We start from the raw sequence: 26931 nt of genomic DNA on the forward strand, positions 1-26931 counted from the left end.
TGAAATCAAAAGTAGTGGCCAACAAATGGCTGTGATGGTAGGTTATGGCAAAATTTTAATAACAACAATTCAGGTGAATTTTGTGCCAAATCCTAGTGAAAATTGGAGGAGGCAGCACAAATTCACCTGAATTGTGGTTATTAAATTTTTACCATTACTCTAGTTACCCCAGTTTTTACCCAAATTTTTACCATTACCCCATATCTGCCTTTTCCAACTACCCGTTTATCTGTACCACTTGGTTGCTAAGAGACACTACATTCTTACAACCCAAGGGGGTGGCCATGAATGTACTAGGCCTACTCCCATTCGATTAGCCATGTTACAGTAGCTCACAACAAGAGTAATGAACGATGATACCAGAATTAATAACCATACACAATCTAACTCTTAGTTTAAATGTCCCACTCTGTCCTACCACTACCGTTCAAGCCAGCACATGACAGGACATTATGACCAGTCTACTGCAAAACATTATATTTGTCTCTGTATATCCCTACTTTGTATTTTTGTAATGGTATCTTGAGCACAGTAGGGATATAACACTTCTTATTGTTTTACTGTGATTTAATATCACGGACTACTCCAACTTGTTTCAGTACTTTTTATTGATGTGCTATGGTTAATTCCTACTCTAGTTTAAAATTCCTTGTGTACTTGTTTGATAATACATCAACCGATACTTTCAAGATGCAATAAACACACTGTGAAGCTGGTTTTTGAATATTTTCAATCGGAAAACACAAACTTTCATGATCCTATACAAAAGTATGCATACAGTACCATTTCCTAAAGTAATGACAGCATTGTATGTATATAAGTAAGTTTCTTTACCTGGTTTTACAGGTACTATAATGCTAATACTCAAACATGCGAATATCCTATTTGTACAACACTTATAGTATTCTATCAACTTACCAACTTCAAATTCTCCAACATATCTTCTGTCATTTAATACAACAGTTAAATTATGAGAACCCAACTTTCTAAACAATGGCATTGGGCAAATAGCCTTACAGTTTACAACAATGCCATTGATGAGTCTAGTAAAACCCCGTGGAAAACCTTCAGTTACATCACCATCATCATCAGTGAATACACATGTGATCTTCTCATGACTACTAGTCGTGTCAAAACTTGGTCCAGTTAATGTCATTACTCCACCATTGATGATTGATGGTGTATCAGGGTCCACTAGTACTGTGTAGATAAATATATAACGGATTCAAGTGCATCACAATAGGAAATTCCTCACAGTAGTGCAGTAACTATGCAGGGAATTCCTTGTTCATGGTTTGCTCCTACTTTGGTTCATTCATGTTATGCCCATCATGTCTAGTAATTCATTTCTTAAACCTTTACTTTACTATTACTTTTTGTTATGTGTGACTGTTCTATTAGATAGCTACTACAATTCACCCGGCTGGTTGTTGCATTAGAGTAACTAACTCCTTTACTGTATTAAGGGTAATTAAACTATCCTATCTTTAAAAAGTGTGATGACAGTGTTTGTATCCACAGAAACACTTCCTTTATAATAAAGTAGCACTGCTGCACACAGGACTCTCTCTACAATGTATCATACACTTTCAGTTTTCAGTTATTGATAAGGGTAAGAAAAATGATGAAAATGTTTGAGAAGAAAGTATTTAGAGTAGAGCAAAAATGGTTGCTTTGACATTGACCCCTTTCTAAATACATGTTTGAAGTTTATCAAATGTAAAGAGGTGGTCTTCATAAAAGGTAACCATGTAGTGTTCTAATCAATTAGATCGTTTAGTATGCTTTAGCTGTATATCTTTAGAACCTAACTACAATGTAATCTTTGTATAGAGGTGGTCTTTGTAAAGAGGAGTTAAGTGAGGTTTTCACTCTAGGATACACGTACGTATATAACAATTTGACCATTTCCATTTTTTGTTTCCAGTTACCATTTCCACTACTTCCAATTGACCTTATATAGCTATAATGAATAACAGAAATTATAAACTTCATTTAATTCCCAGATGATCTGTGTTATGTGTGACACAAAACTATCTTGATACCTGTAGCAGTTGGTAAGAAAAGAGTAGGACATCAAAGTAATTTAAATGGCCAGAACACCTTTTAGCTTTGCTACCAATGGTACCTGCAGAACTACATTACACACTTTTGGTTTCAAAATAAGCCAAAATCCCTATAATCTGATGCACAGAAAATAAGCATTAAAACATCAGCATAATTCATGTCCTATGTCTATGCCGCATACGGTACAACTCAAACATAACGTCACATTCGCTCGCACCATTCAATTACGAGTGATTAGGTGATAAAATTTATATATAATGCACACTTGCCTGTGGCACGCATACACCAATTTATTTTGGCTAAACATAATACATAGCTATTTGATGTAAATACATACAATCTCATTCACTGCACAAAATTAAATACTATAACGAACTGAACAACTGGTGAAATTCTTTTAATATGTACATATTACAGGTTTTTTCAATTGAATCCGTCGCCTTTGCGATTGAATTCGTCCCGTTTGCAGTTGAATTCGTTGGTATTGCAATTGAATTCGTCCAATTTGCAATTGAATTCGTCGGTTTTGCAGTTGAATTAGTCGGTTTTGCAATAGAATTCATCGCGTTTGCATTACAATTCGTCATAAACAAAACGGCTCCAAGAAACCAACCCGTTCATTAAGAGATGAACTATTTATGCCTTGGAGAGTTACACTTGAGACACTAGAAAGTAATTGAAGCTGGTAGTACGCGAAGTTGATAGCTGTCTCACAAGTTAATTAACTTGCTCACGAGTGACCACACCCATCGCGAATGGCGTAGTAGAGTTTGGAATGTTGCTGGATATCCTGTAGAGTAAGAATTATTGCCTTATAAAGAGTTGTTTACTACTGTTGTACTTGAACAAGTTCTTGTAGCAGCTGCTACATCATGTTTTCGTGCTTCCTCCAGCTGCCATTCTTGTTACGGACGAATTTAACTGCAAAAGCGACGAATTCAATTGCAAAAGCGACGAATTCAATTGCAAAAGCGACGAATTCAATTGCAAACAGGACGAATTCAATTGCAAAAGCGATGAACTCAATTGCAAACGGGACGAATTCAATTGCAAAGTTGCCGAATTCAATTGCAAAGTTGCCGAATTCAAATGCAAAAACCTGTAGTATGTACATATAACATCAAGATTAAAAGTTATAATTTTTGAAAAAATGGTTTCCTGAAGTCATATGGTATAACACATGCACACTCACGGGAATTAGTAAAACGCGGAATACGGAATAACGGAATTGCGGAATAACGAAATAAGCAAAACTTATCTTTTGCAGATTGTACAAATAGTTACATGCTCTATAGCAATCATACTTTATTTGCACCTTGCAACAGCTCTGCATGGCACGCCACGGCGATGGATAGCTAAACAGCAGCTGGGCGAGCATTAAATGGGACGAGCGAGCACACAGCCCATCACCCTAGAACGATATACCTTCGCTAAACTTACTTATCTATACTCCTTAGTTGATATAGCTACAAAACGCCAAGACTTAGTTCTATTCTTAGGTTAAACTAGTTGCCCTTCATGTGCATAAGACAGAATTTATTAGAGTCACACTAGAGTTCAGCAGGAAAGTCCAGTGGTTGTGTGTCTTTAAATGGATTTCAAAACTCTTCAGGTTTGAATCAAGAGTGTAGGTAGGTAAAGTTAGCGAAGGTAGATCGTGCTAGGATGATTGGTTGTGTGCTCGTCCCATTTGATGCAGCCAGCTGCTGTTCTATCCATCGCCGTGGTGTGCCATGCAGAGCTGTTACAAGGTAAATAAAGTATAATTACTATAGAGCATATAACTATTTGTACAATCTGCAAAAGATAAGTTTTGCATATTTCGTTATTCCGCAATTCCGTTATTCCGTATTCCGTGTTTTACTAATTCCCCACACTCACTAGGAAGATCATCACATTGTGATACTGTTAATGAACGAACATTCCTTATAACTGTGCTATCACCTCGGTATACATACTGACCAGGACTACCAGTATTTGAGTCTTTTTCAATATCAGCAATAGCTGTAGTCCTTGAGGTAGGAAATGAATATGACCTTAGTATCTCTCCTCCAAAATTAAACCCAACTTGAGCATCTACTTGACTAGCATCTTCACCAATCCAGTTGATGCCATCATCAAGGTAATTGAAAACAACAAATGAGTGTCTACCATCAGTAACAAGTAGAGCTTGGAATGTGTTAGTCTGGAAATTTAATACACATAAATCATGTATAGTTGTTCATGTAGCACGTGGACTAACTAATGCACACAGTACATTATATGATTGTATGCGTGTGTAGTTAGAGAACTTTCTAGAACTTGTTACATTTGTACTATTGTTGGTTGTCAGTATCTAGTTGTGTGTGAGTGAACTAAGTAAGAATACCACATTCACATGACCAGCTATGCAAATCTGGTTCTAATTCTGCACCACACAGTAGCTACCAAGTAAAGGGATTAGAAATCAAACAGTATGGTAGTATTGTTTCCCCTAAACATGAACAGTGCCATTCAAAATACTGCCAATCAAACCATCACAGAAGTACAGGGTAGGAGTATCATATGTGACAAAAAGTGAGAATCTTAGGGGTGGTCCACAATTTTAAACCATTTCACGGGTACTCCTCTTTCTAACCCCTCCCCCCGGCCCAAAGCGTACTGTATAAATGTTGACACATGCTGTATGGATGTATTGTATAGCAGAACAAACACATGGATATTATTTTAATATTGCAAAATCCATGTTATGGTGTTTATTTGTCTTTTAGGCATCTTATCATTTTGCTGCTTTTAAAACTGATACCCTGAAGGAAATGTTTCTACACACAACAGGCATTAATATTAAACTGATGCACATTTGCAAATGTCTATATACACATTATGGAAGCAACTCATTCTTGACTTTCTTCAATGTGTTCATACAACACCATCTCACCACTGGCAGTAGCAAAGGAGTACTAGTAGTTTGTTGGGCATTTCACCATAGTCAAATGTACCCTGACTGGAGTCAGGGTACATTTGCAGAGACAGGTTTTCTCTATGGGCAACCTACAACTACCACAACTATATGTAGTGTAAACAAATTAGTACCCACATAATCCAGCCTCCCATACCCAATAGTATTCCTAAACCCACAACACTTTCTGCAGGTAGTAAATAAAAGCAACAAGCAGTGCAGCTATGTATGTATAGGTTGTAGTATGGTGCATGGGCAGATCAAAGGCTGCCGCCAGTGTTACAAATCAGTTGTAAACCGGTTTACAAATCAGTTGTAAACCGGTTTACAAATAATTGTAGCATGGCTAAGTACCTCCTTTTGGCCACACAGTCTGGCCACTAATTAGTTCAAAGACTTCAAACGAAACCAAACACCAGACCAACACAGGAAATCACAATGCAAGGCTAATAATGTCCAGGACTGACAAGGAGGTAAACCGCTCTGGAACAAATGAACACACAACACTGCACTCATCTGAATGAATGGGAAGCAGTACAACCACTGGGCTGAGCCCGGTAATCTACCACAGGCTCGTTCGCCAATAAATTAAGCTAACCAAGACTATTATAGCGCTGCACCACTCAACAATGAATATCAGACACTTCAGTTACACCCGTCTAAATGATTCAGAAGCTGTACAATGGCTGGAATGATTGGCATCGATGATGGTACCTCGCGCTCGTGCATAACAAACGCGCTACCAATGAATAAACTAACTAACAATGAATTAACTAACCATTAAGACAGTAATTAATGAGTAAAATCGTTTCTTGTACGCAGCGCTCAGCAGTAGCCAATATTAGCGGGTTTTACTCTTTTCACCACCTTTCATAACCCTTACGTAATATTAAGCTCAAAAGCATCCAGACTTCCTACTGTAGTTGTTGCTCTCTCTCTTCAACTTTAGGGCACGCATCTAGTAGTTTCCGCGAGTAGTCGACTTTAGGGGATGCGTCCAGTAGTTGCCGCGAGTAGTAGACTTTAGGGGAAGCGTCCAGTAGTTGCCACGAGTAGTAGACTTTAGGGGAAGCGTCTAGTAGTGTTAGCGTTAGGGTTAGGGTTCAGCTTTGGTTTCTTCTTCACCTTTAGGGTTAAGTTCTTCTTACTATATACAGCTTATTTCGTTAGTCACATTTATAAGATACAAAAGAAGGGAATCAAGGGAGCTAGCAGCGGTAGCATAATCGGTAGCACACTGGACCATCACACTGGGATCCTGGGTTCAATCCCCCTTCAAGACTGCAATTTTTTTTCGCCTTTTTGGTTTACCGTTATTTGTCTAAGTTCTGTAGGGTTATGAAATAGGGTGAAAAGAGTGATACCCCAATATTAGCCTTGCGTTCATGCTCCTTCCGTGTTACAAATGGGCGCCCTTGATCTGCGCACGCCCCATACCACAAATCAGTTAGAACACACCCATTCGGTTTGTATCTGATTTGTAAACACTTCACCCTCGGGCCTGCAGCCCTCGGGTGTCGTGTTTACAAATCAGATACAAACCGTGTTTACAAATCAGATACAAACCTCATGGGTGTGTTACAACTATTACTTGTTGCACAAATCCAGGTATCTTTGCTATTTTATAGACCAGAGGAATCTTTGCTATTTTAGAGACCTGAGGAATGGCACATATCACCCGAGGTAGTTATGTGCCATTCCTCAGGTCTCTAAAATAGCAAAGACACTGTGGATTTGTACAATAACTGATTTAGACTATGACTCGTACAGCTCTGGTCACTGCCAATAATGGCGGCTTCCTGATTGAATTAATGCTAAAACAATTAACTGGTAGGCTTCCTAGATGAATATAATCATCTTTACTATCCAGTGATGCTTTCTTTACACTCTAGTGGTGATTTCTGATGGCTGCTGTGACTGGAATCCAGCAAAACATGTGATACATGTGACAAAAATATTGTCATGGGTATCTAACCAGTTTAGACACATACCCACGGGTATGGGGTTCTACGGAATTTAAAAATCTGAAAGGCCTTGTAGTAGCACCCTCACTTCACTCGTGCGCTACTACAGGGCCTGAGGGTTTCTCAATTCCGAATAGCCCTGTGTATCGATGTCTAACCAATATTGACCACAACTTGTTGTTATACCTTCGCTGCTGCTTGTAACACAAGAAATGTAGCGTTCTTGAGTAGAACAGGCCCCTGTCAACTTGTAACGGTGCTTGTTAAACACTCATGCATTGCTAATGTTACAGGCATGTATTTGCCATGTTTTGTATTGCTGCAGAGACAGGGATCTATTGAGACATGAACAAGGGATCTACAGGATTTAGATACTTGTAAGTAGCCAATGAAATTTGAGTATTTCACCTTGCTGTAGTCTAATGGATTTTAAAACCATACTAATGACTAAACTTCAAAGTATATTATGCATGTCATAGTCTAAGTACTAATTGTTTACCAGTGTTAATTGCTAGACTAAGACTAGCTAAAGAAAAAGAAAGTAAGTGCTGTTATATAAAAGTATATAAATATAAAGCCTGTAGAGTTATCACACTGATAGCTACAGCCTGTAGTTTGAAACATGTTGCAATGGGCTTCATCTTTGTCTTTCTTTCAACTTATAAAGCCTCATTTCATTGGTAACCAGCCCTTCATTGTTCACCAAAGCATACCATTCCAGTCATGTTGGCTAAGGCCCATGCATTAACAGCATCAACTCGCTTTAGTCCACTGTGTAAATGGACACTGAATTGGATTAATTAAGTAGCAGTAGTGGTTTACTGGAGCCTTATGAACTGTATTCAGATTTCTCACAAACTCATGTGATCGGCATTTGTAAAAAGCATACATGTGATTGTACCCCCTCTTCCCTGGTATATGGTTTGTACATTTGCAAAAAGGCTGAAAATTGTGGACCACCCTTAGTGCATTAAACAGCAAATCCAGCCAAAAAAAGACACTCACAGAAGGCCAAATATATTTAAAAAAAACTAACATTGGTACCTACCCTGTGCGCAGTACTATTTCCACACTCCACATTAACCACAATAACATGAATCAATGCATTGGGAATGAAGCATTAATGGTCATATCCTAAAGTAGTATGCATGGTGATATCTTTTGCATGAACCTTATTCGACCATCATGCAAACCTAATAGTTAAAGTGATCTAATCCAAAACAGCCAAGCTGTAAAAAAAGTGTGCGGCCCTCAGAAAGGCTATGGTGAAAAAAGATGTGAAATCCAAGGTGGCGGCCAAGAAATGGCTGTGATGGTAGGTTAACGGTAAAAATTTTAATAATGACAATTCGGGTAAATTTTGTGAAGCGGCACAAAAATTCACCTGAATTGTCGTTATTAAAATTTTTACCATTAACCTACCATCACAGCCATTTCTTGGCCGCCACCTTGGATTTCACATCTTTTTTCACCATAGCCTTTCTGAGGGCCGCACACTTTTTTTACAGCTTGGCTGTTTTGGATTAGATTTCATTTCTTTTTGTATTTGTATACCCCAAAGCCAGCCTATGGCCAGCTTTGGGACTTTTTTAACCTATGTTTTCTTTCTTTACTACAGGAAGAAGTAAAGATGAAGTAGATATACTTTAAATATTTTATCAGTAAATGTACAAATTATATATATAATACATATGTGACCGGATTTGTAAAAAGGGGCCTTCCACACACATCCAATTTGCCAACTTTGACAATTAATAGCTTCAGATTGGAAAGAGCTATTGCCTTGAAATTTGGGCAGTGGTGATTTCTTTGCAGCTGAACTCTCCACATGATGGTTTCTTTGTAGCTGAACTCTCTACAAGGCAATTTCTTCTAGCTGATCTCTCTACAGGGAGATTTGTTTGTAGCTGAACTATCTACAAGGTAACTTCTTCTAGCTGATCTCTCTACAGGGTGATTTGTTCGTAGCTGAATTCTGTACAGGTGATTTGTTTGCAGCTGAGCTCTTTACAAAATGGTTTCTTTGTAGCTGAACTCTCTACAAAGTAACTTCTTCTAACTGATCTTTCTACAGGGTGATTTGTTTGTAGCTGAACTATCTACAATGTAATTTCTTCTAGCTGATCTCTCTACAGGGTGATTTGTTTGTAGCTGAATTCTGTACAGGTGATTTGTTTGCAGCTGAGCTCTTTACAGAATAGTTTCTTTGTAGCTGAACTCTCTACAAGGTAACTTTTCTAGCTGATGTCTCTACAAGGTGGCTAGTTTGTAGCTGAACTCTCTACATGGTGGTTTCTTTCTAACTGAACTTTCTACAAGGTGACTTCTTCTAGCTGATTTTTCAATAGGATGATTTGTTTGTAGCTTCACTCTCTACAAGGTAACTTCTTCTAGCTGATCTCTCTACAGGGAGATTTGTTTGTAGCTGAACTCTCTACAGGTGATTTGTTTGAAGCTGAACTTTCTAAATGATGGTTTCTTTGTAGCTGAACTCTCTACAAGTTAACTTCTTCTAGCTGATCTCTCTACAGGGTGATTTGTTTGCAGCTGAGCTCTTTACAGAATGGTTTCTTTGTAACTGAACTTTCTACAAGGTGACTTCTACAAGCTGATTTTTCAATAGGGTGATTTGTTTGTAGCTTCACTCTCTACAAGGTAATTTCTTCTAGCTGATCTCTCTACAGGGTGATTTGTTTGTAGCTGAATTCTGTACAGGTGATTTGTTTGCAGCTGAGCTCTTTACAGAATGGTTTCTTTGTAGCTGAACTCTCTAAAAGGTAACTTCTTCTAACTGATCTTTCTACAGGGCAATTTGTTTGTGGCAGAATTTTCTACAGGGTGATTTCTTTGCAGCTGAACTCTCTACATGGTGGTTTCTTTGTAGCTGAACTCTCTACAAGGTAACTTCTTCTAGCTGATCTCTCTACAGGGTGATTTGTTTGTAGCTGAACGATCTACAAGGTAACTTCTTCTAGCTGATCTCTCTACAGGGTGGTTTCTTTGTAGCTGAACTCTCTAAAAGGTAACTTCATCTAACTGATCTTTCTACAGGGCAATTTGTTTGTGGCTGTATTTTCTACAGGGTGATTTGTTTGCAGCTGAACTCTCTACATGGTGGTTTCTTTGTAGCTGAACTCTCTACAAAGTAATTTCTTCTAGTTGATCTCTCTACAGGGTGATTTGTTTGTAGCTGAATTCTGTACAGGTGATTTGTTTGCAGCTGAGCTCTTTACAGAATGGTTTCTATGTATCTGAACTCTTTACAAGGTAACTTCTTCTAGCTGATGTCTCTACAGGGTCAATAGTTTGTAAATGAATTCTCTACATGGTGGTTTCTTTGTAACTGAACTCTCTACGAGGTAACTTCTTCTAGCTGATCTTTCTATAGGGTGACTTGTTTGTAAACGAATTCTCTACATGGTGGTTTCTTTGTATCTGAACTCTCTACATTGTGGTTTCTTTGTAGCTGAACTCTACAAGGTGATTTCTTCTAGCTGAATTATCTCTTTCTATAGTTGCATGAATTCCCTACAAGGTAACTTCTTCTAGCTGATCTCTCTACAGGGTGAATTGTTTGTGGCTGATCTCTCTACAGGTTGGCTTGTTTGTAGCTGATCTCTATACAGGTTACTTGTTTCTAGCTGATCTCTTGAATTCTCTTCGGGTGACTGCTCTATTAGGATGACTGCTCTATTAGGATGACTGCTCTATTAGGATGACTGCTCTATTAGAGTATCTCGATCTCGCACTTGCTACACTAAGTTGGATTTCGTGTTATAACTCCGTGGTTTTAAGTCTGATTCTTCTACACCATTGAAGAGCCTTTCTAAGATGATAACTCCATCTGTACAGCGATTTTCAAAGCATTACCCCAAGCGGTTTACCTGGTAGGCGTGGCAAGCAGTTGTTTTTTATTAGCTAATCTCGATTGCGTAATTGTTACACACTGTTGGTTTTTTCGTTGTATCTTCCTGGTTTTTAGCTCGATTTCTTTCAAACCACAAAAGGTTTGAGGTTCAATAGTTAACCTATTCACCCACCGATTTTCAGCTTCTTCCCATACGCGGTTTACCCTGTAGGCGTGACAACATATTGGTGTTAATTTTCGTGAATAATCGCTCATAACTCTTTGCCTGTTTATCGCATTCCAGCCAAAGTTGGTACCGAGATGCGCCTTTATATCCCCCTTCTGTGTGCCAAATTTCAAGGCAATTGGATATGGCGTGCGAGTTTTATAGCAGTTTTTGTAAGTGTGCGACAAGAAAAAGAAAAATAAGAAGAAAAAAAAACGAAGAAACTGAGCCAATTTTTGAAGTCGCATATCTCGGAAACGCGCGAAGCGATTTCGCTCAAATTTGGAATGTGGAGTGCTGCAGTTCGGGGGCATATCCACAGCAAAAATCGTCTTGTTTCATCAAGGAAGCACAGAGCTACGGAGGTGCGAAAATTGCGTTTTCTTTTTTCCTGTCAATATACTCACGGGTGTTACGCGCCGGCTTCTTGGGCCGCACGACACACTACCGTGTGTCTTGATATAAACATGCAGGTTGACTAAACAGCAGAATTCCACATATACTAAACCAATAATTATCAAGACATGTGCAAATTATGTGGTGCTGTCTTATCATGCAGACACTGTAATAAGTGGTCAACAAAGAGTATTTGTTGTAGCTATACTGTAAGCAAAGGTTTGTGCAAAATTAATTTAATACACAGTCCTGGCTAATTGTTTTATAATTTAGGCAAGTAATTAACATCACAAAAACTTGAAGTTACAAAGAGAAGGTACTTACTCTAATAGAACACATGGGGCAAACAAACAGACAAGCAAACACACACCCAATTGATCTGCCCATGCCTGCCTTATACCTATCAAATGTGCTACTGTATACTTTTCTACCAGTCCATATTATGTTATGAAGCAATAACCTGGATGCTATGAACCTACTATAAGAAAAAAGTTGAGTTAGAAAAAGTATGCACCTCAAAGTAAAATATATAAAACAGAAAAACATAGTTTGTCACTGGTAGTAATGGAACTCTCACCCTACACAGCGGTAATTGCAACAGCTATTGGGAGGTGCAGTTGAGCCATGTAATGTGTGGTTAACAATGGAATGCAGCTGAAGTTTTCTCTACGTCATGACCTTCAATATATTGTAGTGGACGAAGGAATGCATGTAGAAACTTGCAATAAACTTTGCAACATAAACAGATGGTGAGTGAGCATTTCATTTTGCATGTGAATCATGTTGATACATGCGCAGATTGCCAAGTATACATCATCAACAGCTGACACATGAAAAAGTGTGTCATGACGAGGAGGGACAGAGAAGAAAAAAGCTATCATGGGTAGTAGAAAACGCTTTGGCTTTAGGAATGTATCTCAAGGTTTCCTCTGCACCGATGCCTTCAACACACTGTAGAGAGCAAACAAAAGCATGGACTGATTTGTAACAGCAAACTTGTAGTTGCCAGATGATGAACACTTAATTTTGTTAAAGTTGTGTGTCAATATGTGCTTTAGCTATCAAGTTAGCAGCATCACAAAGCAAATGGACAGATAGACAGATTTTCAGCTGTATATACAGTGTATCAAGACACACGGTAGTGTGTCGTGCGGCCCAGGAAGCCTGCACGCAACACCTGTAGGTATATTGACAAGAAGAACGAAAATGCAATTTTCGCACCGCCCTCCAACTTCAGTACCACACATACCAAATTTGAGTGAAATCGCTTCAAGCGTTCCCGAGATATGCAAATTCAAAAATTTCATTTTTTTTCTTCTTATTTTTCTTCTTTTCACACACTTACAAAAACTGCCATATAACGCAAACGCTATATCCGATTGCCTTGAAATTTGGCACCCAGAAGGGGGTATAACGGCACATCTCAGTACCAACATTGGCTGGAATACGATAAACAGGCAAAGAGTTATTAGTGATTATTCACGAAAAATAACATCAATATGTTGTCACGCTTACAGGGTAAACCGCTTACGGGAAGAAGCTGAAAATCGGTGGGTGAATAGGTTAACTATTGAACCTCAAACCTTTTGTGGTTTGAAAGAAATTGAGATACAAACTAGGAAGATACAATGAAAAAACCAACAGTGTGTAACAACTATGCAATTGAGATTAGCTAACAAAAACCGACTACTTGTCATGCCTACCAGAAAAACCGCTTAGGGTAATGCTTTGAAAATCACTGTACAGATGGAGTATTCATCTTAGAAAAGCTCTTCAATGGTGTAGAAGAATCAGACTTAAAGCCACAGAGTTATAACACAAAATCCAACTTGGTGTAGCAAGTGCGAGATCAAGATACTCTAATAGAGCAGTCATCCTAATAGAGCACTCACCCTGAAGAAAATTCAAGAGATCAGTTAGAAACAAGTGACCTGTATAGAGATCAGCTACAAACAAATCACCCTGTAGAGAGTTCAGTAACAAACAATTCACTGTGTAGATAGATCAGCTAGAAGAAGTTACCTTGTAGGGAGTTCAACTACGGAAAGAGATAGTTCAGCTAGAAGAAGTCACCTTGTAGAGAGTTCAGCCACTAAGAAACCACCATGTAGAGAGTTCAGCTATAAACAAGTCACCCTGTAGAGAGATCAACTACAAACAAGTCACCCTGTAGAGAGATCAGCTAGACGAAGTTACCTTGTAGAGAGTTCAGCTACAAAGAAACCATCAGGTAGAGATTTCAGCTGCAAACAAATCACCTGTATAGAGTTCAGCTACAAACAAATCACCCTATAGAGAGATCAGCTAGAAGAAGTTACCTTGTAGAGAGTTCAGCTACAAACAAATCACCCTGTAGAAAGATCAGCTAGAAGAAGTCACCTTGTAGAGAGTTCAGCTACAAACTAGTGACCCTGTAGAGACAGCAGCTAGAAGAAGTTACCATTAAGAGAGTTCAGCTCAAAGAAACCATCATGTAGAGAGTTCAACTACAAACAAGTGACCCTGTAGAGACATCAGCTAGAAGAAGTCACCTTGTAGAGTGTTCAGTTACACAGAAACAACCATGTAGATAATCTGTAATAAATATATGAATTATATATATATATATATATATATGTGACCGGATTTGCGAAAAGGTACCTTTTTCACACACAAAATTTGACCCATTTTTTGAACTTTGAAACTTCATAACATTTTGATCATGGCATATAATTACTTGAAATTTTCAAGAAATGTAGCTACAGTATCTGGCTACATTTTGATACTAAGAGCAAGGTAATTAGCATATGGAGTCAAGTGTTACAGCGTTTTGTTTGCTGGTATGTCAAATGTGTGGAAAAGGTACCTTTTCGCAAATCCGGTCACATATATAAATTGTACATTTACTGATAAAACCAGAAATATTTAAAGTATTTAAAATCTGCTTCATCTTTTCTTCTTTCTGTGATAAAGAAAAAAAAATAGGATAAAAAGTCCCAAAGCCAGCCATAGGCCAGCTTTGGGGTATACAAATGCAAAAAGTGAAATCTAATCCAAAACAGCAAAGCTGTTCAAAAAGAGTGCAGCCCTCAAAAAATCTATGGAGAAAAATGATGTGAAATCCAAGGTGGTGGCCAAGAAATGGCTGTGATGGTAGGTTAATGGTAAAAATTTTTAATAATGACAATTCAGGTGAATAAGCGGCACCAAAATTCACCTGTATTGTCATTATTAATTTTTTTTACCATTAACCTACCATCACAGCTATTTCTTGGCCGCCACCTTGGATTTCACATCTTTTTTCACCATAGCCTTTTTGAGGGCTGCACTCTTTTTTTACAGCTTGGCTATAGTGCAGTATGGCTATACTTTGAAAAGATGGACTGAGTTGGTAGAGGAGATCACATGGCCAAGTGCAAGGACTGTGGGACTACTGTTAATGTTTTAGAAGTTAATACAACGAACTTGATGAGCCATCAAAGGACAAAACACCCTAAGGTATATGAAGTAGCAAGACAAAAAACAGATGAAAAGAAGAGTATTCGTAAGCAAACCAGCCAGGCTACTACCAAGCCACAGATTACTCTACCTGGTATGGCTGCAAGAAAAGCAAAGTTAGACAGCAACAGTACCCTACATAAGTAGATTACTAGAGGAATAGCTGGAATGATGATACATGATTTCCAACCATATTCTTTTGTGGAAGACAAAGGATTTATAGAATTGATGCAGCAATTAGAGCCTCGTTAAGAGATACCCCACAGGATAACATTTTGAGGTATGTCATTCCTACAATGTATCAAGAAATGAAGCAGCAAGTTGAAACAAAGCTCACAGACGTCCAACAAAGTATAAGCAAACTAGCTCTCACAACTGACATGTGGACTTCAGAGGCTAATGATGCCTATCTTGGGCTATGCTGTTATAATTTGACAGCAACCTTTGAATTGGTTTCACGCAGTTGAGCACTTTACAGGAAGGCACACTAGTGCAAATATTGCTGCTTGCTTAAAACAGATCCTTAGCAATTACGGCATTGACCAAGCTTCAGTATTTGCTGTAGTAACAGACAATGCATCTAATATGGATCTGGCACTGTGTCTTGGAGAATGGACTGCTTTGGCCATACTCTACAGCTGGCCATTGATGATGGCATTAAGATGTCTCCAGAGATGATTAAATCAGCCAAAGCCATTGTGTCCTTTTACAATTGCTCAACTAAAGCCACAGAAAGACTGAAAGAGCTTCAAGGACATTTGAACCTGCCTAATCACAAATTAATTAAAGACTGTCCGACAGGATGGAACAGCACATACTACATGCTTCAGCATCATTTGGAGCTAAAGCCGGCAGTTACAGTTATGCGTGCTTCTTCTGCAGGACCACAGGTAAGCCTTTCTGCTTCTGAATGGTGTGTGCTGAAAGAACTTGTTTAAATCTTGCAGCCTCTAGAAGAAGCCACACGGGAGCTTAGCACTGAAAAAAGAGTATCTTGTAGTAAAGTAATCCCTTTGTTGAATGTTACATTGTTTGGACTTCTCAAAAAAGTAGTTGACGAGGATGAGACGCATGTTCCTGATAATGATGAAACCCAGATACCAGAAAGCCAGGGAAGCAGTGTTCCTATTTCTGAAGAAACCTAGCAAGTAATTGCAGGTTTGATAGCGTCAATAGAAAGGAGATGACTAGGTTATGAGGAGATAAAATGTATAGTATATGTAGTCTATTAGATCCAAGATTCAAAGAAGTCTGCTTCATCAGTTCTGCACTGGCTAGAGCAAAGAGAGTACTTCTTAGCATCATGCATACAGATCCAGTTTGTAGTAGTGCAAGTGTTGTCATTGATGCTGAAGATGAGGCTGAAGATAATCAAGAAGGTGCTCCTGTGAAGAAGAAGTGTTTGTGAGACAATAATGTGATGAGTATCCCAAAAAGAAGAAATCTACGCAACTATCAATCAGTCAAGACAAAAACAAGCATGAATTGTCATTATATTGCAGTGTTGAGTACATTGATAGAAAGGAGGATCCTTTAGCATGGTGGAAAGAAAACAAGAACCATTATCCTACCTTGGCACAGATAGCAAGGGAGTATCTAGCAATACCAGCCATGTTAACGCTATGTGAAAGACTAATATCAGCAGCTGGATACATTACTGTAGTGAGCCAAAGAAGATCCCAGTTAAGTGGAGATCACATTAATGAATCAGTGTTTCTTAACAAGAACATGTAGTTGAAATCAAGAAGACATAAGTACAATATTGTGTTGTGCATGAATTACTGAACTAATTACATGATTATTAATCACTATTATAATTTTAAAAGTACTTTCATACAGTACACAATGTTAGCTTTGTAGTATGGATTAATTCTATAATAATATTGTTATAATTTAAAGAAACTACTATGTTCACACACAATTTGAAATAAATATATACTTATAGAACTTTGCGTTGGCAAGATCAAAGGAAAAAGTGTACTTTAAATTTCATAAAGTACACTTAACTGTGGCAAACAGTGCTTTATTGCACCACAAAGAGTGCTTTATTCGTACAATAAAGCACTCTTTGTACAATAAAGCACTCTTCCCACACTTCCCACAATAAAGCATTCGTACAATAAAGCACTCTTCCCACAAAGAGTGCTTTATTCGTACAATAAAGCACTCTTTGTGGGAAGTAAAGCACAGTTGCCCACGTGCCTTAGCAGGCTAATAGCCTGCAGCATTCATGCCAGTACGACTGATCACCCAAACCGGTGAAGGCTGATAGCCTCACCACGCTGAGTGATCAATCCCCAGCCAATACAAGTTCTACAACTGGATTGCTTTTATAGACATACCTAAATGCTTCGAGGGTGGGTGGGAGAAGGTAATGTTGCTGTTATGTTTGTTAATGTAAAAGGACAGGTCCTGGAGATATCACGGAAATACTTCACCATGTGTCACAATAGAATTGATTGTGGGTTTTGACTAAAACCTCCCAAAATATGTGATGAACGTCTACTATGCCAAAATATGGTGTGAACTATGTGTGAGTTACTTTGTTAAACTAGTTTGGGTGCAGTCAAGCTGCTAATAGTTTGTGCAACGCGTGTTAATTACAAGTCCTAGCATATGGTAAAGCTAGATGACTAGAAAGTTCCATAAATCATTTAAAGCATTGCCTTGCTTGTGCTATATGAAAAATAAAGCACTCAGCCGCATGCCTCGTACTTTATTTTTCATACAGCACTTGTGGCAATGCTTTAACATACACATACTGTACAGTAGCTTTTACATAATACCAATATTGATATCGATATCAAATAATGATAGCAATAATCCTACCGAAGGAATACCAACCTCCAAAATGTAATATTGCACATCACTAGACCATACCCTTAATAACCTAGATGCAGTTGTTGGTATGGAAAAGAAGACATGATAACTACACCTCTTAATCCATTGCATAGCTCACTCAAGATAAGTAGGGAGATCAAGGTACTCTAATAAAGCAGTCACAGCCACACATGTATATCATAGTTAGTGTAATTAAAATTATTAATGAAGTTGGGTTCCAGCAATAATAAAGTAGTGAAACAAAAGACATGAATGCTGGTAGCTGTTACAACATACACATTATTGACATTATTATCATTGTAGCTATTTCTTGGTAGCCATCTTTGATTTTATAACCTTTTAACCCTGAAAACTACATTCTTTTCACAGCTACAGCAGAGAAAATCCTTACTTTGGAATTGCAATAGTATAGAAATTAAAATTTCACTATGGAGTATAAATCCAAGTAATAAGTAGTGAGACAAGAGAAATAATTGTATACCATACTGTAGTTACATAACAGTTAGACATTGGTTCTATGAAATATAGTAACCCGAAAGGCTACTACAGGGCCTGAGGGTTTCTAAATTCCATGTTTCAATGTCTAACTGATTTAGACCACAGCTCATTCACTGCTTGTTGTACTTTCACAGCTGCTTGTGACATGCAAAATGTAGTGTTCATTGTAGAAACAAGCCCAATACACCTCACTTTAACTTGTAATGGCACTTGCTATCCAGTTCAACAATGCGTTGTCGTAATTGTTGTGTTTTATATTTCCCCAGAGACAGGGATCTATTGAGACATAAACAAGGGATCTACAGGATATAGATACTTGTACGTAGCCAATGAAATTCAAGTATTTTACCTTGCTGTGGTCTAAATGTGAGCACCTACTTTGGTCTCCTGTAGTTTAATTTAATTTCTCACATATCACTATAGTACAATTGTTTACATGCTTTGAAACACTGTGTGCTTTGTTCCCCATAGGCTGTTAGGTTTTTGCACATCACATGGGTGTGCATGTTAATACACACCTACATCTTTACACTACACTCAACAAGAAATTCTCACCTTATCAGTCTGAGTACTAAAATATCCAACATTGAACCAGGTGGCAATCAACATCCATCGAGGATTAAACCTTAACAGTCCTCTACCTTGAACAGTAGCCCTTTGTATCACAACATTTGCTCTTAGCAGCTGTGAAGCATTGGATGTTACTTTAAAGAATATATCCCCAATTCCCCTAGTGTCAGCATCCACCCAATATGGAGAAATCAAAAATTTTCCTGGTACAGGAAACATTTCTGGGATAAACACATTCTGTGGTTCAGTAAATGAAATTATTCCATTTGTGTTAATCTGATAAAAGTACAAGCATTTACATAATACACTGGTTATCATCACCTGCTTTAGTGGTGCTGGAAAATAATTTGAATGCTGGGTTTAAGTTTAGGTGGCTCCAAATTTATGTGTTATCACTTTAGGAAATGTTTAGGCAAAATTGCAAAAGTTCGCAAGGTAAAAAAAAAAATCAAGACACATGATAGTGTGTCGTGCGGCCAAGTACAGCCAGTGCGGGAGAGCAACAGACAAGTGTGTATTTTACAGGAACCAAGTAAACACCGTTTTTATGTATTCATCGCTCAATAATGGCTAAACGGAAATTAACCATTTTTGCTGTGGAAATTCCCTCAGGGTAGGACACTTCTGATTCCAAATTTGAGGTGAATCCACCCATCCATCACTGAGAAGTTCGTCTTATTTTCTTTGTATTTTTCTTAATCTTTTTCTTCTTCGCACACTTTAGAAAAAATCGTAATAACTCGTACATATTTTGGTTGATTTACTTAAAATTTGGATAGCAGTAAGAGTGTAATACTGTACATTTAGAGTCCAATTTTGGTGCAGATCAGACAAAGAACAAAGTAGTTATGCACAATTTTTCAAAATTCCAAAAGCAATTTGTTGTCACGCCTCCAGGGTAAACCGCTTGGCAGAATAACTTGAAAATCAGTGTGTACATGGAGTAACTATCATAGTGCAAAACTTTTGTGATTTGAAAGATATCTCACTAACAGTCATAGAGTTATAACAAAATTTTCAACCATGTGTAAAATTGTGGGATCAAAATATTCTAATAGAGCAGTCATATTCTTCTTTTTCGTCTTGCACACTAGAAAAATTGTAATAGCTCAAACATGCTTTGGTTGATTTACTTAAAATTTGGATGGCAGTAACAGTGTAATACTGTACATTTACAATCCAATTTTGGTACAGATCAGACAAAAACCAAAGGAATTATGCGCATTGATTTTAAATCGCGAAGGTGATTTGTTGTCACGCCTCCAGGGTAAACCGCTTGACAGAATAACTTGAAAATCGGTCTGTACATGGAGTAACTATCATAGTGCAAACCTTTTGTGGTTTGAAAGAATTGTATTAACAGCCATGGAATTATAACAAAATCTCCAACCATGTCTAAAATTGCGGGATCGAGATATTCTAATAGAGCAGTCACCGTAGGGTAAAAAGGTGCACAAAAACTGTTGAAAAAAATTTACCAGAGTTCGAACCAGGGACCTCCATATGTATCTAACACCTGCATCCTTAACCGCTGAACCACTGCTATGTTGGCTGCTCACCTTAATTTATTTCTGCTTTATAAATGAAAGTTCATCAACATTTGTAATTCATAGAACTTGTAGATCTATCAGTGGAAATTCTAGAACATTTTACATGTGTTATATTGAAGCGCTCAGAAAAAATGTGTGCTCTGTTAGAGTAACTACTACAAAAATTATGAAAAAAGCCTATATTTTCTTCTAGCTTGTTTTCCATAGAGACATGTGGGTGGAAGGGAGTGCCATTGGGACCAGAGGAAAAAAATAAATAATTAAAAATATCAAGTGTGTCATGCGGCCAAATATAGCTGGTGTAGGTGGGTGGGTAGGCAGCCATATTCACTTTATGGAATCAAAAATCGCCGTTTTATGTATCCGTTGCTCCATAGTCTTGATTGGTGTAATCGATTTTCTGTTATGGAAGCTTCCTCAGGATAGGGTATCTTTCATTCCTAATTTGAGTCGAACCTGTCCAGCTATCATTGGGATATCTGTGCCTTTGTGAAATGGGTGGATGGAGCTTGTCTAGACATTTCTGCTTCAGGATTCTAGGGAGGCATGGAAAGCATTTTTGATGTCAAAGTGTTTATTAATGCTAATGCACCTCCATATCGTGGTACCCAATTATCCTCACTTTATCGATGTTTTGAATGTGAGAAGCAATGCAACTATGAACAATGTAGCACTATGGAAATGAGATGGGTTCTTTTACCTCACTTGTATTTTCAACATTTGGTGCAGTGGTGGTATTGATTGTGCTACTGCTGCTGTATTTTACAGAAGACTTATTTCCTTGTCTCTTCAGAAGGAGTCCTGTGATATTATGGCTTTGTTGCAGGATTAGTTATTCTATGTTATGCTGCACTATATGTGTTTGAGAGGAGCTAGATTACACATCAGGGCTGTCCACCACTTTCACTAGGAGCACCGGTTTGTCTAGCACTTCTAACATCTTTAGTGCTAGGGATGGTGGCAAAGGGTGCTGGTATATAACCCTAGGAATAAAAGTAAAATTTAAAAAGATATACGTGCTTTCAAAAATTTATCTTATTTTAGTTCTTCATTTGCTATGTAGACTTTGATGATTCCTGTAAAGGGGGAATAGATCAAAGGAATTATCAAGGCCAACCATATATGCTGGCTTTGGAACTTGCAATTACAAAAACAACTGATATCTGCACAAAAACAGCCAAGCTGTGAAAAAAAGTGCGGCTTTAAAAAACCTGGGTGAAAAAGTTGTGAAATCAACGGTGGCAGCCAACAAATGGCTGCAATGATGTTATGCTAATAAATTTAGCTATGCGCATTGTTAAAATTTATTAGCATTAACATCATGGCAGCCATTTGTTGGCCGCCACCTTTGATTTCACAACTTTTTTCACCCAGGTTTTTTTAAGGCTGTACCTTTTTTCACAGCTTGGCTGTTTTTTGTGCAGATTTGATTTTACAGTAGTAATGTAATGTCAACATACGTAACACTGCCATTACTCAAGCTAGCTAAATATCTGCTATATATAGTACACTTGTACTATTTATTAGTAGAGATCACAAAGGTTAAGTTAACCCTTATATTACGTGACTTGGTAGTTACAATCCAGTTGAAACTTGTCAATGGATTTTCTACCGCATGGTCAACAATTGCAGTTCACACAGCTACTAATACAATTTTGTAGTCTGTTGTATGAAGTTCATAGTGAAAACATGTAGGAGTCTTGCAAGGGTGGCTCCAGGAATTTTGGCAGCAGGTTTTCCAAAATTTCTGTTGCATGCACACTTAAATTTAGGGGGTCTTGGGGCATGCTCCCCCAGGAAACTTTTGAAATTTATGTATTCTGAGATTGAATCTGGTAACCACTTTCACCAAACAAACCTTTAAGCTGACACGCTAGGAATTGATGGATATAGGCTGCAGCTGCTTATGCTGGTATAGTATCAGGAGCACGCTAATGAGTTAAGAAGTGGAGCTATGTGAAGTTTGAAACATGCAACAGACACAGATGCCATTATGGGGGTTGAGGGGATGCTCCAGGAAAATTTTCAGGTCTTGGACACACTGAGACATGATTTTAGATAATAATTATTTTAACTCAACTTACAAAATGTGACTGTTTAAATAGTTGACAGCTCTATTAGAATGTTTAGATCTGCAAATCTTTTCCTGAATATACAAACCCCCTGGATCTGCCCCTGTCTTGTATAGTAGCAGTGTTATCTGCAGAACCAATCCTTGTACAGTACGATACATGTGTAATTTCTTAATAGTGCAGTACATCTTTATATAGCAACTATGTTTTTTAAAATGGCCACAGGTAATTAATTACTCAAATTGTTGATGAATTACTGGTGACCAGAAGCCACATCCTAAACAAACATTGAGGTTTTGGATGCATATATATACCACTTCATACAGCATTGGTTACACTATCCACAAGTGTTATTAGCATTATCAGTTTACCCTGTATAGGTTTGATAATATGAGGAGCTTATAAGCGCTGAAAGTGTGATAAGTAATGTGTGTTTAATGTGTGTTCACACCTTGTGGCACTTAATTATGAACTCCTGATAGTACCAATATTACTATACACACCAGGTACAATATGATTATGCACTTTATGGGAAATACCTAATGCTTCAACTTGATATTATGTGAAATACTTAACCAAAAGAAAATTTCCTCCGCAAAAACATCTTTGTGAACAATGAAATTGCTCTGGTAAACATCACACAATTATGATTCCTTAGCAAGCCGTGCCAGAGCACATTGCTTTTACATTATCTTTTTTACTACCCTGATTAAGGAGCTACTGTTACATGTCATCCATCACATTCACACCATGCCTCCAGATTAATTCTATTAGGCAGGCTCCAAATAATTATTGTTCTCCTTGAGTAGGATACTGTAGCGGGCCAGGAAGAAAGAGTTTATGTAATAATTTGTGCTATACTTGTAAAAACCTAATGTTCAATAAATGATGAGAATTGCTGGAATTAGTGAACTACGTATGCTGTATGAACTAAAAATAATTACATAAATTACAACTATAAATTTCATGGTTTATTTTTGAACACAGAAATGTAACAACTTTAACTTTTAACTTACAAAAACATTCCTAAATTTCTTGGTGAAGAATGGAAAACTAAACCCAATGCTAATACTATATGAGCTTCCATCATCATTAGGAGTAAGTCTAAACTCTTCACAATCTCTTCCGGTCACATCATCAACAGATACTCCATTAACATCCAACACATTACTAGTATGGACTAATCCTGTACTAGTATCATACAAGCAAACAGCAGATCCATTGAATGGAAAGAAGTCTTGTAGAGGAATACCAATGACTGAATGTACCAGCAGCAACAACACTAACTGGTAAGTCATATTGACAGTAACTGATAATGCATGGTATAAACTTGCTGTAATATAGTGTGCTATCCACTATGAGGAACCATACAAGTACAGCACCTGTTAGCCATAAATGAAAAAATCATATAAATTAAAGACATAATTAAGCCACAAGTAAATATTATTGGTTCCACATTCTATTTGTTTAACAGTTTATTAGTCATTCTACAAGTTGGTATGATTCACTTTGGCAGTGTTTAAGTAGCAAATAAATGCAGGGTTTTTTGTGGTCATTTTCACAAATAGAGCCATCAAGATGAGCAGAACTGTTATTAAACATTATGCATACTCTGGGCATTACTATATTGCCATGATAGTGGCTTGCCGTAAAAGCAGAAATATATTGACAGGAAAAATATTTGGAGAATCAAACAACATGTTTACGTATTTGACAAATTTAAATTTGACAATTCCCCTTGCTCACAGGAGCCTACACTAATCATGCACAGACCAAGGCACGGACCACATTTAGATGGCAACATGACAGCTTCATGGCAGCTTGAGCAATAGCTTTGAGTACTATAGCTGCATCGTATCAGTAGTCACTTGGTAGGAGAACACCTTGCAGGTTCCTCTGGCCATAGATTACGTGCCCCTATGCTCGGGCCTACGACATATGAAAAACATGATCTGAAAGCAATTGTCTGGCTGCAGCTATGGGACCATTCTAAGTAGCTAGTATATCTTCCAATGTTGGCTTTGTCAGAATTAGCTGTGTATGTCTTCCCTTGGATTTCTCTGTGTTTTTGATCTCTTTAGTTGGCCAGATATTTGGTGGATTTAAATTTGTCAATTTCATGAAAATGACCAACTGCCAAATTTAATTCCTCATCAAATTTTCTGCTTATACCATATATGAATATGGTATAAACACGCACAGCTGGCTTGGTTATATCAGTGTGGATATGAAATTAAACTAAATTAGCACTGAACAAATTGTGGTTTTACTTATTGGATCAACCAATTTTAGTGTACTTAAGGATTCTGTGATAGGAGGTAATAAATTGGTGTTGAAAATTAAATAATGGTCACAGTAGAAACGAGATGAAACACAACAGCAGTTCCAGCTGTACAAGTTCCTTTATCACTGTTCTGTTTAATTGGAGCACATTCAGAGGCACAAAACATGAGAGGCATCCATACTATTCCAAAGTAGCAACTATTTTGGGATAATCTTTTCAATATTAACATTTTCAGTGTTAATCAAACAGTACTGTTTAAATAAGGATCGCTCAAAAAATTTGTTGCGGCACCCAAAATTCCGCCTTTAAAATTACCCTAGAGACATTTTACACAACTAAAATCACCTTTACGGAATAGTACTAGTCCATATAATATACAAAACAGCATAAAGTATAACAAAACATTTACAGGTGGCCAGATATAGAATTTGCAGCACATGGCCACCATTTTTTGCAACAATAACAATGACGACTGCGCCTTGTCTTTTCTTTTTTTTTTTACGTTTTGTAAACCTCTCTGTAGAAAAGTACAATACATAGCTATATACACAGTTATTTTATCTTCAATCAGGCTACTTGTCTTCTTCTTCATCCAACAAAACCATATCGAGGTGTTAATTTTCCTAGCAGCACTTTCCTTCATTTTAGCCTACAATCACTTCATGCTATTTGGCTTTAGCTATGATGCATGCATTGATTGTGGGACTTCAGCATCACATGCCATACAACCCACACATAGGGATGCTTCAACTGTAGATTCTTCAACTCATAAAATGAACAACACAGCTGATTCATACTTGGGCTGAAACGTGTCTTGACCACTCTGTGATTCACAAAATTGTCATGACACCAGTTCATCCACTCAAACTGTGACACAGTAAGAGCACCATTTCCTGTAACCAGCCACTAACTCTACCACAACCTGTTGAGTGGTCCAGCCTAAAGACTTCTCTAACATTGTTTACTTGATTCTTTCATCGTAGCTGTATCCCAATAAATTCAAGCACTGATTCTTCAGCATTATATACTGAAATCAAGTAGCAAACAGCTATATATGTAGTTGTCTTGAGTACTGGCCACTTCGCAAGGCCTGTATACAGGAAAACTCCAAACTATCATCACTTTGATGTGACAGGGCTGGCATATCTACGCTCGTTTCAGATTTAAATATAGTAACTTGTAATCTATTGTAGGAACAGTAAACTGTAACACTTACTTTACATGCATACATACTTGTAACATTAAGTAATTCTATTAATGTGTGTACGTTATTATGTGATGACGTGATAAAGAGAGTTGACCTCGTGTTTCCTACATGGCGCTGTGAGCAGTTCAAAACTGAGCAGTTGCGACTTACCGCTATTCGGCAACTGTAAAGGAACCACCAGACTATATCCCTGTGCCGGTCGAGGCACCTGTAAAGGTGATTTTAACCAAGTTGTAGTCGTTTCTGTCGCGTGCTCCCTTGTAGACAGATACAAAACTACCCGGAGAAGATGCCATACGTGTTCCGGCAAACTGACTTGCCCAATCTCGACATACAAGTAGACAGAGGGTCCGATTTTGAGGCGTGGAAGGATCAATGGGCATCGTACTGTACCCTCTCAGGGCTGGCAGAGGAGTCCGCAGCAACTAAGGTACAAGTATTAACTTTGTGTTTGTCACGAGAAACCCTCGCCATTGTTAATAATCTTGGTCTCACTACGGAGCAACGGCAAGACCCATCCGCCATCATCACAGCAATAAAGCGCCATATCGATGGTCATATCAACGAATCTGTAGAGCGACGTAATCTACGCTTTCGCACACAGCAACCTGGTGAGAGCTTTGATGATTTCTTGGTCTCCTTACGCGAGCTAGCAAAGACATGTGGCTTCTGCTCAGAGCAATGTACGCAAAAAAGCATACGGGACCAGATAATTGAAGGCTCTCTCGATGGTGATGTCACTGAGAACCTACTGAAGCAACCAAACTTGACATTGGATACTGCCATAACCATGTGTAGAGCACAGGAGGCTGCTAAGAAACAGCGGAGTGAAATGAACAGTGCAAACCCTGGAGCTGTCTTGGCAATTAAACAACGGCGACAGCCACCAACTACTCAACCCAGCCAGCAGCCTGTGATCTGCGCAGGGTGTGGGTCAAAGCCACACATTGGGGGTCGAGTATGCTGCCTAGCATATGAACAAATCTGTCATCAC

General features: G+C 38.0%; 1 protein-coding gene across 3 annotated transcripts in view; it reads right to left on the minus strand.

Annotated features, from left to right (window-relative positions):
* LOC136246797 (protein mesh-like) overlaps positions 1–23781 on the minus strand; it is a 107247-nt gene extending 83466 nt beyond the window's left edge. The window contains exons 1-4 of one of the 3 annotated variants that reach the window (XM_066038356.1): positions 23463–23781; positions 18810–19100; positions 3949–4252; positions 919–1200 (exon numbers count right to left, since the gene is read on the minus strand). In XM_066038356.1, coding sequence (XP_065894428.1) covers positions 919–1200; positions 3949–4252; positions 18810–19100; positions 23463–23744 — 1159 coding nt within the window. In that variant the 5' untranslated portion in view covers positions 23745–23781. The remainder of the gene's footprint in view (positions 1–918; positions 1201–3948; positions 4253–18809; positions 19101–23462) is intronic. The other 2 variants (XM_066038357.1, XM_066038355.1) reach the window with 2 other exon arrangements.
* Positions 23782–26931: the final 3150 nt, after the last annotated feature.

The sequence above is a fragment of the Dysidea avara genome, chromosome 2, assembly GCF_963678975.1.
Source record: "Dysidea avara chromosome 2, odDysAvar1.4, whole genome shotgun sequence".
Taxonomy (NCBI): Eukaryota; Metazoa; Porifera; class Demospongiae; order Dictyoceratida; family Dysideidae; genus Dysidea; species Dysidea avara.